The following is a 16844-nucleotide window of genomic DNA, read 5'->3' on the forward strand; positions in this document are numbered from 1 at the left end:
TTTTAAAAATTCAAATATTCACTGTTTTGTTAAAATTCTATGTTTGGGTGAACAGTAAAAAATCATTTAGCTAAAAATATAAAAAATCTAAAATTTTATCATATTTTCCCCCTTAGTTTAAAAATATAACAATTTTCTCTCTCCCACTAATAGTTTTAAAAAGTTGTATTTCCTCCTTAGGGTTTGATTTTTTTTGTCACCACTTTTCATCAAACTTCGTCATCTCTGATCGTGTTCTATCTCCCTCCTAGTCTCTTTTGTCTCCCTCCCATGTTGTCTTTGTTTCAAACAAAGACGAATGGTCTTCTTCTAATGTGCAAATGATTTCATCTTTATTTTAAACGAAAACTTGGTGGGAAAAAGTGGAAAGATGACGAGAGAAAGGGAATGAAGATGGTGGAAAGGAGACCATCAACAAGAGAAAAAAATATTTGGAAAGGCTGTCACCCTGCCTAAAAGGAGATGGTCACAGAGAGAAGGGGAAAAAAACTTAAAAAAAAAAAATAATCACTTTTCAAATTTTAGATGAGAAAAAATTATTAAAAATTTTAAATTAAATAAAAAATATAATAAAATTTCAGTTTCTTTTGATAATTTTAGTTAAATAATATTTTTATTTTTAACTTTACCATTGAATTTTAATATAATAATTGATATTTGAATTTTTTAAACTTTACAAATAAAAATTTGGAAATACAATAAGCCTTAGATAAAAATAAGTCCATGGGCTCTTGACAATTGATTAGCAACCGAGTAATGTGGTTGGGACTACTTTCCATCATCACATCCCCTTAAGACATCAACATTAAATGAAAGAAAACATTTATACTTGGAAGGTGAAAAATATAAAAATATCATTGTGATATAATTATCCCAACCCAATAAATTTATGCCATCGATGCATTTACCCATTCCATTATTTTTTTAAATTTATTATAGGCAAAGGGTTATTTCCCACATGAAAAGGTTAATTTTTAAAACTTAAATATTTATTTATTTATTAAAATTTATTATTAAAAATAAAATTATTATTTAATTAAAACATTAAAAAAGTTAAAAAATTATTATATCTCCTCTTAAATTTAAAAATATAATAAATTTTCTTTATTAAAGATTTAAAAAATTGTGTTTTTTTATAAAGTTTGATTTTTTTTAATAACCACTTTCTGGTAATCATTTTGAAAAGACTATCGATCGACTTTTACACCACTTTTTTCTTTGGTGGTTTTTTAATATAAAAACTATCAAAATTTTGATCAAAATAATCAAATAATATTATACAAATTATGTGATGTCACACAAATTTATGTGTCATTTAACTACTTTAGTGTTGACTGAATGACGTACAAACATGTGTATCATTGTATGTAATTTTTACCCTCAATTCTTATTTAAGTTTTTAAATAAATATTTAAGTTTTTAAAATATAAAAGGTAAAAATTGAGAAAAGAGTGATCCACACAGGGAATAAATCCTTTTGCCTGTTAATTAAGCGGTACATCTTCTAAATTAAGCTTTGATGTTCTCATACTCTGTCAAGCTGCATAAAAAAATGGGCTTAGCAGAAAATCTCAAAGTTCAAACTCGCCGGCTTCCTAACTAGCTTTGACCTAATAGCACCAATTAAATTTAATCTAATTTCGTTATCTGTAACTTTCATTTTGTAATCACAATAAAATCATAGTACAGAAATTTTTAGGAATTCAAGAATTTATTTATTTTGGTAAGTAATTCAAGAATTTATTGTTATCTCATCTCCTTATCATTTTTTTCTGATTGAACAAAGTCAACTCAAACCCCAATCGTGTGATACACGAGCTCATTGTCCGCGTGGAAAAGGTCCCTCTTCGTGCTTTTCACCAACACTGTAGTGACTTAGTCGAACCAGAATTCTACTAGTCTTAAAGTAACTCGGCTTTTCTCCTATTACGTATTAACGGGGATTGAACTTCACGCTCCTCTAAACAATCAAAGCAAGTAAATCCAAGTTTTGTCTTCTTGTCAATTGGCTCTTGGTCCTTAATAAACCCGGAGAAGTCGCCCATCGCACAGGGAGAGTCGGAGTTTCAGTCTCTGCCACACGCAAAAACTTTGTCAAAGTTATTGACTCTCTTCGTTCTTAGAAGAAAATCAAACATGGCTTCACTCGTACAGGTAATCGATTTATTAATTTAATCTCTCAGTTATTTTTTGTTCTCATTTTCTTCTAATTTGAACTTCTTATCATTAGTAAATAAAAATTTATTTATTTGAGTATGTTGATTAAGGGTTTTAGCAAGTCGCTTGCCATGACGGTTCTCTCGGAGATCGGCGACAAGACATTTTTTGCTGCTGCGGTCAGTCAATTATTTTGTTTTATTTTCACTATTTTTTTTCTCATATTTGGAAATATTTTTGATTGGATGTTCAGCATTTTTTTAATCATTGTCTGTTAGTTATGCATTTGGGATGATATTGAATATAACATGATTTTGGAATTTAGAAAAAAATTTAATGGACTCAAGGCTTCAGAAACACGCTTACAAATCCATATATTCAAAGGTTTGAAACATATTTACCAATTAGAGTGTGGTCTGAGTTCTGATATGAGACTTTGGAGCTTGCAGGGTGCATATGAAACAAATGAGAATTTTCTTTAATATTAATGGCCTTACCCGCTCTGAATTTGACTTGCCTTTGCTTTATCTCGCGAGATACTGAAGTGTTTTTACGGTCTCATGGCGTTGTGCATATGGTCTTAAAGAAGATCCTTTCTGTAGGCATGTCCTATCATCAGCTAAATGAGTTGATTGCATACAAATTAGTGTTAAAGAAATGTATATTGAGTAAAGAAGTTGTACTTTAGATTGGTTAAGCTTCTCGGAGGACATTATTCGGGTGTGGTTTTGCATTTCAAGACAGTTAAACGATTGAAAGGTGCCTAGATACCAGAATCACTGTGATCAATTTTATCTTTATAGTAGTTAACACTCCTATATTGCATGGAAAAGCCAATGATTTTTTATCATGTGAGCAAAGTGGAATAAAAGGTTGTTTTACTATCAATTCTTAGTATTTTGGACTAATGATCTTGTAAACAGTTTCAAGTCAGTAAAACTAATTATTCTTCCTGTTTTTTGGAGTGGTATCACTGCCTTCATTTTTGGTGAAACTTAATACTTACACATTATGGAGCAGAGTCTAAAATTTTTGGTTATACATTTTTCATTCTAGAGAGATCATGATGCTTTTGGAAACTCAATGAGAAAATGTCTCGTTCACTTAAAGATTAACTTTATGGTTGTTATTGATGCTTTAAGATGATATATCTTACCTTTCTGGTTCTAAGACTCTGACGTTTTTTATTTTAATAAATTGGAAAACCTTCCCAATACCCACATCTTACCTTACACTGTATGTTTCAAGATCTTGGCAATGCGTCATCCAAGGAGACTTGTCTTGTCAGGTTGCCTGGCAGCTTTGATTGTGAGTATGCTTTCAGTATTCTTTTCATTACCTTGATTTGATTGCAAATCTGAACATTTCTGGTGAACTATTGGTCTTTAGGTGATGACTATTCTTTCTGCTGTTGTTGGCTGGGCAGCTCCAAATCTTGTAAGCAGTCTCATTGCTTTGTGAAAAGCTCTTATACTAATGGTTATTTATTTATATATTTCTTTTTTATATGCTTGTAATTGGTTTGTGCTTGTCACTTTGAGTGTCTAGATGGTATGACTAGAGTTTTATGCTCCATTCTAATAACATTTTTACTGATATACCTAAAATTTCATGGGCTAGAAATGTCTTGCTAATAACAGAAGGATAAATATATCATAATCAAATTCAGGTAAATCTAAAATCTAAAAAAGCAAAAAAGAAAAAAGACCCAGACATGTCTAACTCCCCACCTTTTCTTTATAGGTTATCCATTATTTAGAAAAATGTCTTTTCCGATCTTTTGAATCTTGGCAGATATAAGTTTCTTGGATGACAGTTTAATTCTAATAAGCTTCAGAAAAGTGAACAAGTAACTGAACAGGCCCAAGGTATCCATAAACTTTTCTTGAAAAATCAATAATTAAATGGAGTAATTGAAATCAAATAAAAGGGATAAAACATTCATTGGTTCATTTAAGAACTAAGCTTACTGTTAGAGATTCCTCTGAGGAGAATTGCATATTTAATTGAAGGAAAATCTTTAAAAAGAGTTGATCTAACGCAAAATTTATTTTCTGTGGGATGTTCAGATAAGGGTTGCTAATAATTTGCCCAAATATGTAGCCAATCGTGTTTAAAAAAAAAAAATTTATGCAATTGGTTGGTTGGCTGGGTTTGTATGGCCTTTGTTGAATCTGGGCCTATGACTGGGGCATAACTGAGGATTCTATTTTGGCTGGATTAGAAAAGACTTTTAAAAACTTTGTAGATGCAGAGAAATTCTATCAAGTCAGGTTCTTGATTTCTTCTGTTACCTTTCTCATCTAGTTTGTTAACTTATGCCCTGTGGTCTTAAACATGCAGATCTCTCGTAAATTGACTCATCACATAACAACATTGCTGTTCTTTGGATTTGGTCTATGGTCTTTGTGGGATGCTTTTACTGATGGAGGGTAAAATTTTAAATTTGATGATTCCATTCTCCTTTTTCTATTAACCCTTTGCATACGTGTGTTATCTCATGCTTCGATGCGATTGAACTCCACTCGCACAAGAGATAAATCATTTATGTATTATTTAACAGGGAGGCTGAAGAATTGGCTGCAGTTGAAAAAAAATTGGTCTGTTTATACCTTTATCCTTGCTTACCTTATACTTGCCCGAATTACCTTTGACTTTACCTTGGTTGCATTAACAGGATGCTGACTTTAAAGCAAATGGAGTAACCACCAAAGCGGGCAGTAAGGTATGCATATTGCACCAAACTTTCGTGAAATATTGCACTGCCCATGCAAACTACTGATGTATTTCTCTAAAATATATGAAATGTGTTTTTCAAGGATACGGCAACTTAATGTGGACCTGTTTTTCTAGGGTCATTAATTATTTCTGATTCATAGATAAAGTTCCAATTGGCACTTTGTGTGGTAATGATGAAATGATCACACTCGCTCTATATGGGGATGTTGTTATGACGTTTTTGGAAAGTTTCATGAAGAGTTGGATGCATTTTACGATCATAATTTTCTTACTCAAATGGCATGTTGTGAGATGTGATTTACTCAATTTAATCTCTTCTGCTCTCCGCTTCTCATGTTAATTTTTTATTTTAAAAAAATCACTTGGTCACTCTACGAAGGGAAGAAAACAAATAGGAAAAAAAACTGCTGGTCATGTTGAATGTATATAATTTTTCATACTACTCCACATCATCTGAGCCAAATATATATTGTGCATAACTCCTGTAATGAGTCATTGATTTCGAGGTTAAACTAGTGACTGGCTGATCTGTACGTCACACCTATGCTATTTTCTTGTAGTTGTCAAAATTTTCTTAAATTTTTGGCTTTTGACTGCCAGTAACTTGTGTGCTCCCCTTAAATCTTATAGGGACTGTCTGACCAGATGATGATTTGTTTAGATCTTGTTGAATCAGGCTTTCAATCACAATTTTACATAAGTTGATAGCACACTCCCTACAGTTTGCGTTGGTCAGTAACACATATTCTTCTTCCTTGTTCATGCACATCTCATGTGTTTTCACCCTGTCCATGTAAGCAGTAATAAGTATTTCTTCCAAAACATTGAACCAGTGATATTGCAATTTTTAGTGTCCCCCAGGATTAAGTAGTCTGCTACTTCATAGTTTCCATATGGTAAATTTTTTTTCTTGAACTTCTTGTATAACACAACAATTTGTGTCATCATGGTGCTAGTTTGGTAGTGGTTCAAATCAATAATTGGGCCCCCCATAATTTTAGTATGTTTTAACATCACGGTTTCAAATAATTGAAAATACTTTCTTTCTCCATTCCCAGGCTGATGATGAGTCAAAGAAGAAGCGGCCATTCCTCTCTCAGTTCTTCTCTCCAATCTTCTTGAAGGTTATATTTCTGAAAACTGTCAGAATTCTAAATTCTGCAAGCCTATGCTTACGTTATCAGTTTGACCTGTCTTATTCTTCAGGCATTTTCTATTACTTTCTTTGGGGAATGGGGTGACAAGAGCCAGGTAAAATATCGATTACAGAACTGTATATATCTGTGTATATTACATTATCACTAATTGTTGTGTTATTACCATGTTTATCTGATGTGACTGCCAATTCAGCTAGCTACAATTGGTTTGGCTGCAGATGAGAACCCATTTGGTGTTGTTCTTGGAGGAATTATGTAAGTTATTGATTGCAGCCTTGTAATTTTGTTCATGTTTTTGGCGATGTACATATCATACATATCTGTACTGATTGTTTTCTCTTATTTAGAGGACAAGCATTGTGTACCACTGCTGCTGTTGTTGGAGGAAAGAGCTTGGCATCTCAGATATCAGAGAAAATAGTAATCTCTCTTTATATATATACATATATATATATTTTGCTATATTGCTATCATCACGGCTTATCCACTTCATCGATTTGTTGAGCAGTTGTAATGTTGTGTGACTATCTTGATGTAGGTTGCACTCTCAGGTGGAGTTCTCTTTATTGTTTTTGGACTCCAATCCTTCCTTTCATCAGCGGAGTCATAAAATCATATTATAGATGGGTTAGTGCACAATCTCTGTATCTATAGCATGTCCTAGAAATGAACTTTATGTTTTTGGCCTATCTAGGACGCTGGGAAAATCTATATACTACAAATTAATCTGTTAGAGCATGCCATTTCACCAAAAAATAAAATTAGTTGGTGGAAACAAAATATCTCAGATCAAATTTCAAACTAAATATTCCCAAATTGATTGACTGATGTTGCAGGCACTAAGTATGTGCCATATGCACTGATAGAGAAGAATTCTATACTTGTTAAGTTCATATTTCAACTTTTTGTTTCATGCCATATATCAATAATTAATGTTCGTCATGTCATTTTCTATATTATCTTTATGTTATTCATGGTAATAGTAGATTAACGATGTCTCGTTAGTTGGGATGCAAGCTTGAAAAGTATATTTCTTTCTAAAGTTGCGTTGAAGGTTAAATACACTAATCAGACTAGAAGCATATGAGATATTTTCTTTGCTTTTAAAAGGCATATGCTCATGATGCCACCCACCCGGTAACCTGGCTAGGATACTGACTTTGGTTTATGCCTACCACTTGCCTGCAGGGATTGGAATGCAGGGATTGGAAAGCAAGATTTGGTTAACTGAAGAATATTTCATTTTAACTAGCAGAGCTCTATCATTTACCATTTCAGACATTGTGATTATTTTCAGGAGAATGATATTCCAACAAGACAAGGAGACTAATTAAAATAAGGGGAAAAATTTTCATAGGTTATGTCATACTTATGGCTCTCTAGCTTAGTGAAATCTCAGCACATTTTATTGTATTTCATTTAACCAAATAGAATGTTTAATGTTCACGTGTAGTTGATTAGTTTTACTAGTCTCATTCTTCCTTGCCTTTGCCTTCTCACTCAATTTATAGGCAGATGTTAGGGGCATTTGTCCTGCAATAAGTTTTAGCTTGAATAAGTTCGATTCAAATCCAACCCTACAAGGGGACAGACTCTCCCTTCTGTCTTTAATTTGACCATAGGATGACTGAGGTACATACAAACACGAGAGCACTACTGGCTTTATATACAACAATCTAACATTTTAAATCGAGTAACAAACCCATGGTATTTTGAGTAGGGCTATATTACAGCTATATCTTCAGCAACCACCACCACTTGCAGGTTCAATAGAACTCAGTAGCCCATTGCCTCTTAGTTGCATGCAATGATCCTCGGCATCTGCCTGAGAGCAAATAATCACAACCGACAACCCATTGTAATGTGCTTCTTGCATGATATTAACAGCATTGTCCAGAGTCATTCCTGGTATAACCTTCATTAATACTTGGACAACATATTCCCGTTTATTGTAGTTGTCATTGTGCAGTATCACTCGATATGGTGGAGTAATCTTCTTTTTTTTCCTAAAACAGGTAAATAACAATACCAGTAATGCTTCAGCATGCCATTCATTTGATTCTATAGAGAAGAAAAATATTTTATGTACTTGTAAATAATGAAAGGAACAAAATTACTTCAAGTGAATGGTTTCTCAGCTAGTATGAAGAGATCATTACACCGCGTTGGCCCAATCAGAAGAGTGATATCTAAGAAAGGGTTTTGAAAATGTTACTACCCATTAGTATTTTATGGAAACAGGTTCAAAACTTGAACCCGAGAATTAAACAATTACACCAAGCAATGGTCAACTAATATGTCATACATTCATATCCAGTTTAATTTTGCACATCTAATTGCATATATGAAAAGATAAATGTATAATTTAATGGTTCTAACCAGAGATGTCAACAGGTTAATCTTTAATATATCCAAGTGGAACACATCAACAAAATTAGCTATGAAAATTTTGGGAATATAATACCTCAGATCAAATTCAGATTCCCGGCCAGGAGAGGTTCTCTCTATAACTGGCCTCTCCAACACCCCTCCTTTACCTGTTCCTGTTGCTGAAACAGCCATGAGAATATTCCGATTGGCATATGCTCCTTTACAAAGAGACTGTCTGTCCCCTGTTCCACATATTATGATTCATCATCATCCTCATCATCTTAATTCTCGGAAACAAATGATCTAACCCAAGTCTAACTTACCACACTCAAATTAGAAAATTAAAAAAAATAAAACGTACTAGGAAGAGAAACAATATAATTTTGCAGATCCCGATTCTCAATTTCATTCATCTATTTTAAGGGATGCTAGGAATCTTTATTTTTAAAAGGTCTCATCAAATTAGACTGGATTTGCTGGGAAAAATTATTTGTTTATCTTCTTATACTCTTCTCACTTTCAGTCTTCAAACAAGACAGAATCTAAAACTTCTCCCACTTATTATTAAAAAAAAAAGAAGGAAAACTAAGAAAATCCACCAACTACTATGCTGCTCAGACACTAACTACAGCTTGATTAACAAGTATATACTCAAAATCAAGACATTACATTACTCCAAATTCAATTCAGCAAATTCAAAATGACAAAAATAAACTGAAACTCTTATAAAAACACATCATCCGTCTAAAAAACTAGTTGGGCATAAACAATCCTTTCTGTTAAACTCAAGATTAAACATGCAACACAGCAGCAGACACTTTGATATAATTGTTACTAAAATCAAAACAAAGCCAATAAACTTATCCAACAAAAATCAAAGCCAAGAAATATAGAGCGTTGGATGAAGAACCTGGTTTAGAATTGAAGACGGTGTTAGGTGAAAGAGCTAGTCTCCCACAAATTGCAGTCTCCATATTTTCCCTCGCCCTCTCTCGTTCCCCCCGTTTTGTTTCTGTAACAATCTAAAATCAGAATGAAAAAGAAAAATAATAATAACAATATTAAAAACTGGTGGTTGTGGAACCCAATCAAATAAAAAGACGTTTTCCAGCCTCAAGCGTTCCCAAACGAACCGTTTTGCCTCTTTACGTTATTTACCCCTATTTTTTCTTTTTAATATAAATAAATAAGATTACTTGCGAAATTGAATTTATGTGATAGAAATTATATTAAATGATGCCACTTTTACATGATTTGAAAAAGTAATATATTTTACCATAATTTTTTTACTCTTAATTTAAAATTATTTAATAATATAATAATACATATTAATTCATTCATATAAGATTATATTTGTTTAATTCTCTTTAAATGTATATAATTAAATGTTATTTTATAATTTTATCTTTATAAATATGCGTGAATGATTCATGCATGATCATTCACTACTTTACACTTATGTATGAGTGTCATTATCTTAGTGATAAACGTAAATCTTTACATGTTATTATAATTGTGTATTCTATACAAAATCAATATTTATCTTTGTTTTTCTTATTTGTAAAGAACTATACATTTCGTGTGAACAACCATTAATTTATTATAATTTACAAATCTAAATTTTACGTTTTTGACCATCATCTTTATACTTTAAGCTTTAATGAACCGTAATTTGAGTCCCTAGCCCTATGGCACATTGATCATCCAATATTACTTAGTTGCATGTTCTTGCATACATGATCATATTTCAAATTCATTAAATCATACATTCATCATAAGTCAAATCGCATTTACACCTCTCTAGTATAACGGTTTCAATTTCTTTCTCGTAGCATCAACACTAGGGTTAGATTCGAATCGAATCAAGCTCAAACTCGCTTGAACTCAAGTTCGGTTTGGTTCGATTTATATATAGTTGGCTCGAATTTGAGCTCGAGCTCGGCTAAAGCCGACTCATTTCAGGCTCAAATTCAATTCGACTTATTTTTCGTTATTAAAACGATATCGTTTTTAATATATATTGATTAAAACGACGTCGTTTTGTATCAAAAATTTTAATTAGAAAATCTGACGAATAGCTCAAGCTTGAGATCGATCAAGCTCAGCTAAGACCGACTCATTTTGGGCTCGACCAAGCCAAGCTTGAATTAGCTCGACTCAAATCCAGCCCTAATCAATACTATCAATCAATACTCAAAATAGTCATAAATCACCATTCTTACTAATGATACAACACGCTTCCAGTCCAGCTAACATTAATAAGAGGGAAAGATGATAAATCTCTACTTACCTTTCTTCCATAGTCTAGCAAAAATCTTCATGAGGCTATTAAATTTTTCAGTGACTTCTTTTTTCGGTGACGGATGATCAACCCAATCTCTTTTCACTCGTGACTTTTATTATGTATAATGATGTGAAAATATATGAAATTTCATAAAATTTCTCTTTGTCGAGTACTCATTATTTTATATAGTTTTTCACATAAAAATGTCACACATAATCATACATTTTCTAAGCACGATTGTTTGAGCAGTGACAACTACCCATATCATGCTCCCCAACTTTCAAAGACATGATTTATCCATAACTATTATATATGAGTTTTCTGTGCACCACCAATACATAATCATTCATTATGTTTAATTTATAAAACTACCATTTCAACATCATTCGTGTTACATGAATGAGCGTACCAAGATTAACACAATCGTTCGTTGCTTCAAAACTATAAATATAATTAAATCAATTCTTGAAGTGTTGAGTACTTGAATGAAAGTGAGAGAGATGATTTCGATTGATATTGGATATGCAATAACTTTTATCAACATAATTTCGATTGATATTGGATATGCAATAACTTTTATCAACATAATTTCTTATTTCAAAATGATATCATTTTAGTATATAATATAACGATGTTATTTTGTTTTAATCAACAAACAACTCAAAATTTACACAAGCTACTCGTTTTCTAGTTTGAGCTTGAGCTTAATATTATTTTCTTACAAAATGAAAGCTTACATTTGGGCTTATGCTTGCTTACCGGTCAATCAAATCAGACTCAGTGCCAGTCCATTTCGAATATATATATATATATATATATATATATATATATCACATAAGTTTAATTTCCAATTTATGATCATTTCATACCGAAAACTTAGTGGGAAAAAAGTGACAGATGGAACGAAAAATATTATGTGGTTGAAAGAGTAGTTCAACTATAATATGGTACAAATGATTTCATTAAATGGACAGTAAATCCCAAAAATATATGTGCAACTGCTAAGTGCTAAATCATAGCCATTAATTTGCTTCAGGCTCTCAGTGGTAGTCAATTATATTGTTAAATTTTTATAAAGTAATTGCGCTTTCACTTGCAAATTAAAAGATTAATTCGATTTTGAAGATGAACACATGTAATTGGAGTTGAGAATGTGCTTTGACTAAGTTTAGAAAATATTATGCATTAATTATTGCAGGAAAACAACCTAAATATATAAACATTATCATTTCGCCTAAGATCAAAGTTACGTATACATAATTGAATATATAGATAATGTGTCATCATGTTATTGAATATTATTTTATCTTTAATTCAAAATTATTTAATTACATGATAACACATCGTTTAAATACGTAGTTGTATATTCAAAAGTGTTTGCATATGGCTTTATTGTTCATCAAAATTGGATTACGTATAAAAATGATAAGTGGAAGCATCTGTGACAATATTCCGAAACCCTCCTATTGTTGATGCCAACATTATGAACACTCCAACCACAATGCTTGCCTGCACAAATTCAAATTGAAATTCATATTATTAAGCTATGGATTCAAAAAAGGGAATTATTTAATCCATCTTTTGCTTATATATTATCTTAAATTACCCAATTGATGAACCATTTGGTGCTGAATCTTTTTGGTTTCTTGATTACCAGCCACATAATGCTGGGCAGCTGCAACAATATAATTTAATCATTAATTAATGCTCAAGATAGCTGGTAATTAGGAGTTCAGTAAGTTAATTAGCATATTAAAATGGTTGATTAAGAAAGGCTTACAAAATATGAAGTTGGAGCAAAGCCAAATCCCCCAAAGAAACCCAGAAGATCTCCAAAGAATGGGAAGGTCACTCCAGCAAATAGTGTAAACGCTGCAAATTCAACTTATATATATTATATTAAATTTGCTGAATAAAAGTCCTCCATTTAAAAAATTTACAGTTGTAGTTAATTTCCAAGAATGGCCATGGAAATCTCACCAACATAAGCAGATCGAGCAACGAGTCCAAGTAAAATTCCTGGTGGAAAGTTCAATCTTTTCATCATCATCCTCTCCAGCATGTGGAAAACCGGCATAGCAAAAACCTGCATACATGTCTTCTGTGTTATTTATCCCATATAATCATTCGTTATATAAATATGCATTGATTCAAACCTGGTAGCTGCCAATGACATGGATGACCACCATTAGGTTTGCAGCAGCAATGAGCCACTCTGGTTTTTTGAGGTTCATTAGCACATTATCTTCAACATCTTGCCCAAAAGCCCAGTAGCCTATAAGGGCTACCGGGAAATAACAGATCGCGTTAACAAAGTAGGCTCCGATTGCTCCTTTCCACATGGGTATTCTTGAAGGTTTATCAGGAGTTGATGGCATTGTAGCCTGAATTTCAAGCACAACTGCATGTCCCGCAAATGCAAATGATATTTCTCCCAGCGCATTAAATACTCGAAACATGTAATCCAATGAGCTTGTGCTTTTGTAAGCGTAGCTGACGTTGCCAACTCTTCCATGAGCCAAGCTACCCACCCAGGCTATTGTTGAATAACTGCAATAATAATCTCACCATGACTATATTATTTTCTTAATTTATTGTCATTGTTTATTCTTTTCTGAATGAAATACAATAAGAAAGGTTAGTAATAAGTTAGGTTATGACTTTTTAGACAATTCTAAAAGGAGCTCATACATATTTTCTGTGATTTTTGTCTTGTTATTGGTAGACGGCTGCATGTTTTTAATTACTTGAAGCTGCTTTACATACAAAGAAAAGGCTCCTCTCCTTTAAGCAAAAAATGCAAAGAAGAAACAAAATGGAGAGACTTCAATTCCTCCAAAATTCACGAGCAAATAAGAGCGGAGACCCCCGCCCGGCCTCCTGCTTTATCTTCTATCTTTAAAGGAGGGGCGCTGCAACTTGCAGACTTTGGTTACCATATTAAAAAATTCTCCTATTGTGCACAAAATTAAATACAAAAACAATTACTTTTAGTTTGTCTTTTGAGTCAGATGTACAGCAAGGTTCGAAGCTTTTACTACTCAATCATTTAAATTAATCCAAGTTAGCCAGCGTAAAGAAGTTGTATTAGTTGGTCCATCAGGGTATTCAGTGCAAATACAAAAGGAACTAAAACACAATTAGGAAGAGGTAGCTAGCGGGCTAAACATTAAGTAAAATTGAAGGTACCTTAGTGACATGAGAGCTGCTACTAATGAAACACCAGCGACAGAATTGAAATTGGGAAGTTGAGAGAGAAAAAAATGGAGAGAACCAAATATGACAATCCAATAAGATTGCCTAATTGGTGTGCAATTAGTGCAGACCATTTCCACGAATTTCTTAAGACACTTGCCTCCGGTCACCATGTAAACAATATCACACCCAACTTGAACGATCAGCTGCTGGGGAAGCACAATCCACGGCCCCAGTTTTGGCCCAAAAGCATGTCTTCCAAGATCAATATACCGATCAAAGCGTATCCCAGGAACACATTCATGCAGCTGCGTCATTTGCCACATCGTGTTCAACGTCATGCACCAAGATATTGCCAAAACCATTATTCCTGGACCCCTGATGAGTCACATATACATACAAAATGATTTCTATGAGTTTGATATATACAGTTAATTTTGAAAATTCTAACATATATGGGTATATATGTATATGCATACCATCCTAAGTAAGCCATGGCGTAGGGGAGGCTGAGAACGCCTGCACCAATCATGGAAGTGACACAGTGAAAAGTTGAGTACCACCATCTGGCGTGGCGAGATGGCTCTTCTTGGGTCCATTTTTCGTTTGATTCAACTTCCTGTTAAAGTTGACTTAGAACAAGTAAGATTTAAAGAACAAATTAATGAAGAAGAAATTTAGTGAAAAAAGTTACGATGAGTGGATGTGGCATTGGTAAAGAAGGATAGCAATGGGCTCACCATTGAAGTAGGAGAAGCTGAAACCATATTTGCAGGCAAGGGGAAAGCAACAGACAGAGACTACTGGCCCCTTTAATGGGGGAGTAGAGAGATCATCATCATGTATTTGTAGTGGGAGTGGCTGCTAACTCAAAGGTAAGAAACAAGTTTTGTATTGATTTCCGAACTCATTTACTCTAATTTTTAATCTGATCACACAGCACACAACTGCCTTAGTTTGCACTCTTGGAGAGATAGCAGAAGTCTTTGTATTTATGCAGTTAAGATTAGTAGTAAATTCACATATCTTAAATTATATTTGATAAGAAATGATGGAAGTATCCAATTCCATTGTCACAAAAGTAAAGAAAAGCCTCCTTTTTTTCCTCGTTGAGTAGGAAAAAACATGGAACAGTGATGTCATGTTACCCCATTCTAGAAAAGAATATTAATATTTAAAGGGAGCAGATTAATATATTCTCTCCCTCTTTTTCTTTTCCTCTATTTTCATTATCGAAATAAAAAGATGATACTAAAATATTACTTATTAAAATAAACAAAGGTATAAGGGGACATTGAGTGAAAGGTGTGGATAATTTAATTCAAATTATAAAATTGGATTGAATTATTGAAAAATTACGAGTTAGTTTAGTTTGAGTTGATAAATTTTTTTAAAATAATTTTTAATTTAGGTTATGATTTAAACCATTTTTAAATTGAATTAAATCGTAAATCGTATTTTTTAAAAATATATACATAATTATATTTGATAGAATTTTTTAATAAACAATTAGGTGTATAACTTGTTTTTTTTATTTATTCTCATTTTGTTTACATATATATTGTATATATATTTCATATTTATTTTACATATTTATATTATGTTATAACAAGCTATAATTTAATTAATTTTATTAAATAATATATATTTAAAAACGAATGATTTTAACAAGTTTAAATCAGAATCTAAACTAACCAAACCGTATTTTTTAAATTTGAAATAGTTTAGTTTAGTTTAAAAATTTTTCAAACTGTTTTTTTTAGTTTAGTTTAAAAATGTTTTCAAATCATATCATATATACTCTTAAGTGAAAGTAGGGTTGACAAAATATTTATTGTGGTACAAGTCTTCATTGTTTGATCATCTTGATTGAGGGAATTACTCGTTAGATAACTTCTATAGTAAGCATGGTATTGAAACCTCACTATAATTGGTTGATTTGATCAGATAGCTAGTATGATTTGATTAATATTTTAAAAGGTATAAATCATTAGAGCACTTAGAACCATGGTTGAACCAAACACAATTAACCACTGTTTTAATCATCTAATGTTAACAACATGCTAATTTTGAAGAAAAAAATGTAAACGTTGAGACTCAAACTCAAATCTCAACAATTATGAAGCAAGCACCCTAAGAACAAATGGGAGGAAATATACCATACCAAATGTGTTTAGTTTTATGTCTCAATCTAATTAGTCGGATTATGATAAATCCAACCCAAACCCTTACAAGGTGAAGACCTAATTCGAGTCTAAAGACGTTATATTAGTGTGTAATAATGGCGTAACTGTCTTTCTATAAAAGGACATTGTTGATAGGGAAAAAGACTATTTCCCATCCATTTTTTAGGCCTATCTTAAACTGATACTTACGGAAGATGAAAAACATTTTCTCCCACCCATGACCAAACTGTCGTCCAATTTCTCAGTTTGGGACAAGGGCAAAATCGATATTTTACTATTTAAAACCTTAAAACTTTAAAATTTCACCATTTTCCCCCTCCAGGTTTTAAAAACTAACAACTTAACCCATTCTCAAAGTTTAAAAAGTTTAGATTTCACCTCTAGGGTTTGCTTCCTTCTCCAGCCATTACCGACGACCGACGCATTCCACCGATCTCACATCTCTGACTATAAAAGACGACAAAGGACGACCCTTCATCGTCCAGATCTGGAAGAACAGACGAAGGATGACGCAACGAGAGACAAAGGACGACCAAGCTTCGTCCTTCGTCTTCTAGGTGGAGCGACGAAGAGAGACCTCTTCGTCACATGGTGGTGTGACGAAGAGATCTTTGTCTCTTCGTCGCGTTGTGCGACGAAGAGATCTCTGTCTCTTCGTAGCATCGTGCGACGAGGAGATGAAGATCTCTTCTTCGTACCACCGTCGTCGCACCAGGAGAAGGAAGAGGCCAATGACGACGCCGAAAGATGAAGTTG

General features: G+C 32.8%; 3 protein-coding genes across 4 annotated transcripts; 1 reads left to right on the plus strand and 2 right to left on the minus strand.

The window, feature by feature from the left end:
• The first annotated feature begins 1920 nt into the window (after positions 1–1920).
• Positions 1921–7528, plus strand: LOC123216925 (GDT1-like protein 4). 2 transcript variants are annotated; one of them, XM_044637587.1, is made up of 13 exons: positions 1921–2154; positions 2268–2336; positions 3406–3465; positions 3547–3594; positions 4501–4589; positions 4721–4757; positions 4835–4882; positions 5955–6020; positions 6103–6147; positions 6247–6308; positions 6401–6473; positions 6592–6680; positions 7256–7528. In XM_044637587.1, exons 1-12 carry the CDS (start codon positions 2137–2139, stop codon positions 6661–6663), a joined length of 687 nt encoding a protein of 228 aa, XP_044493522.1. In that variant the 5' UTR covers positions 1921–2136; the 3' UTR covers positions 6664–6680; positions 7256–7528. The 2 variants fall into 2 exon arrangements, with proteins under 2 accessions (XP_044493522.1, XP_044493521.1); XM_044637586.1 differs by having other exon boundaries at positions 1922–2154; positions 7242–7528.
• An 89-nt stretch (positions 7529–7617) lies between these two features.
• Positions 7618–9490, minus strand: LOC123216926 (ATP-dependent Clp protease adapter protein CLPS1, chloroplastic). Its single transcript, XM_044637589.1, has 3 exons — positions 9334–9490; positions 8518–8665; positions 7618–8059 (listed from the first exon to the last, which is right to left on the minus strand). Exons 1-3 carry the CDS (start codon positions 9395–9397, stop codon positions 7795–7797), a joined length of 477 nt encoding a protein of 158 aa, XP_044493524.1. The 5' UTR covers positions 9398–9490; the 3' UTR covers positions 7618–7794.
• A 2577-nt stretch (positions 9491–12067) lies between these two features.
• LOC123217422 (lysine histidine transporter-like 6) lies at positions 12068–14884 on the minus strand. Its single transcript, XM_044638453.1, has 8 exons — positions 14643–14884; positions 14382–14521; positions 13897–14280; positions 12864–13257; positions 12688–12793; positions 12488–12579; positions 12314–12382; positions 12068–12216 (listed from the first exon to the last, which is right to left on the minus strand). The coding sequence occupies exons 1-8, from the start codon at positions 14667–14669 to the stop codon at positions 12118–12120; spliced, it is 1311 nt and encodes a 436-aa protein (XP_044494388.1). The 5' UTR covers positions 14670–14884; the 3' UTR covers positions 12068–12117.
• Between the last annotated feature and the right edge of the window lie 1960 nt (positions 14885–16844).

This window comes from Mangifera indica, chromosome 5 (assembly GCF_011075055.1).
Source record: "Mangifera indica cultivar Alphonso chromosome 5, CATAS_Mindica_2.1, whole genome shotgun sequence".
Taxonomy (NCBI): Eukaryota; Viridiplantae; Streptophyta; class Magnoliopsida; order Sapindales; family Anacardiaceae; genus Mangifera; species Mangifera indica.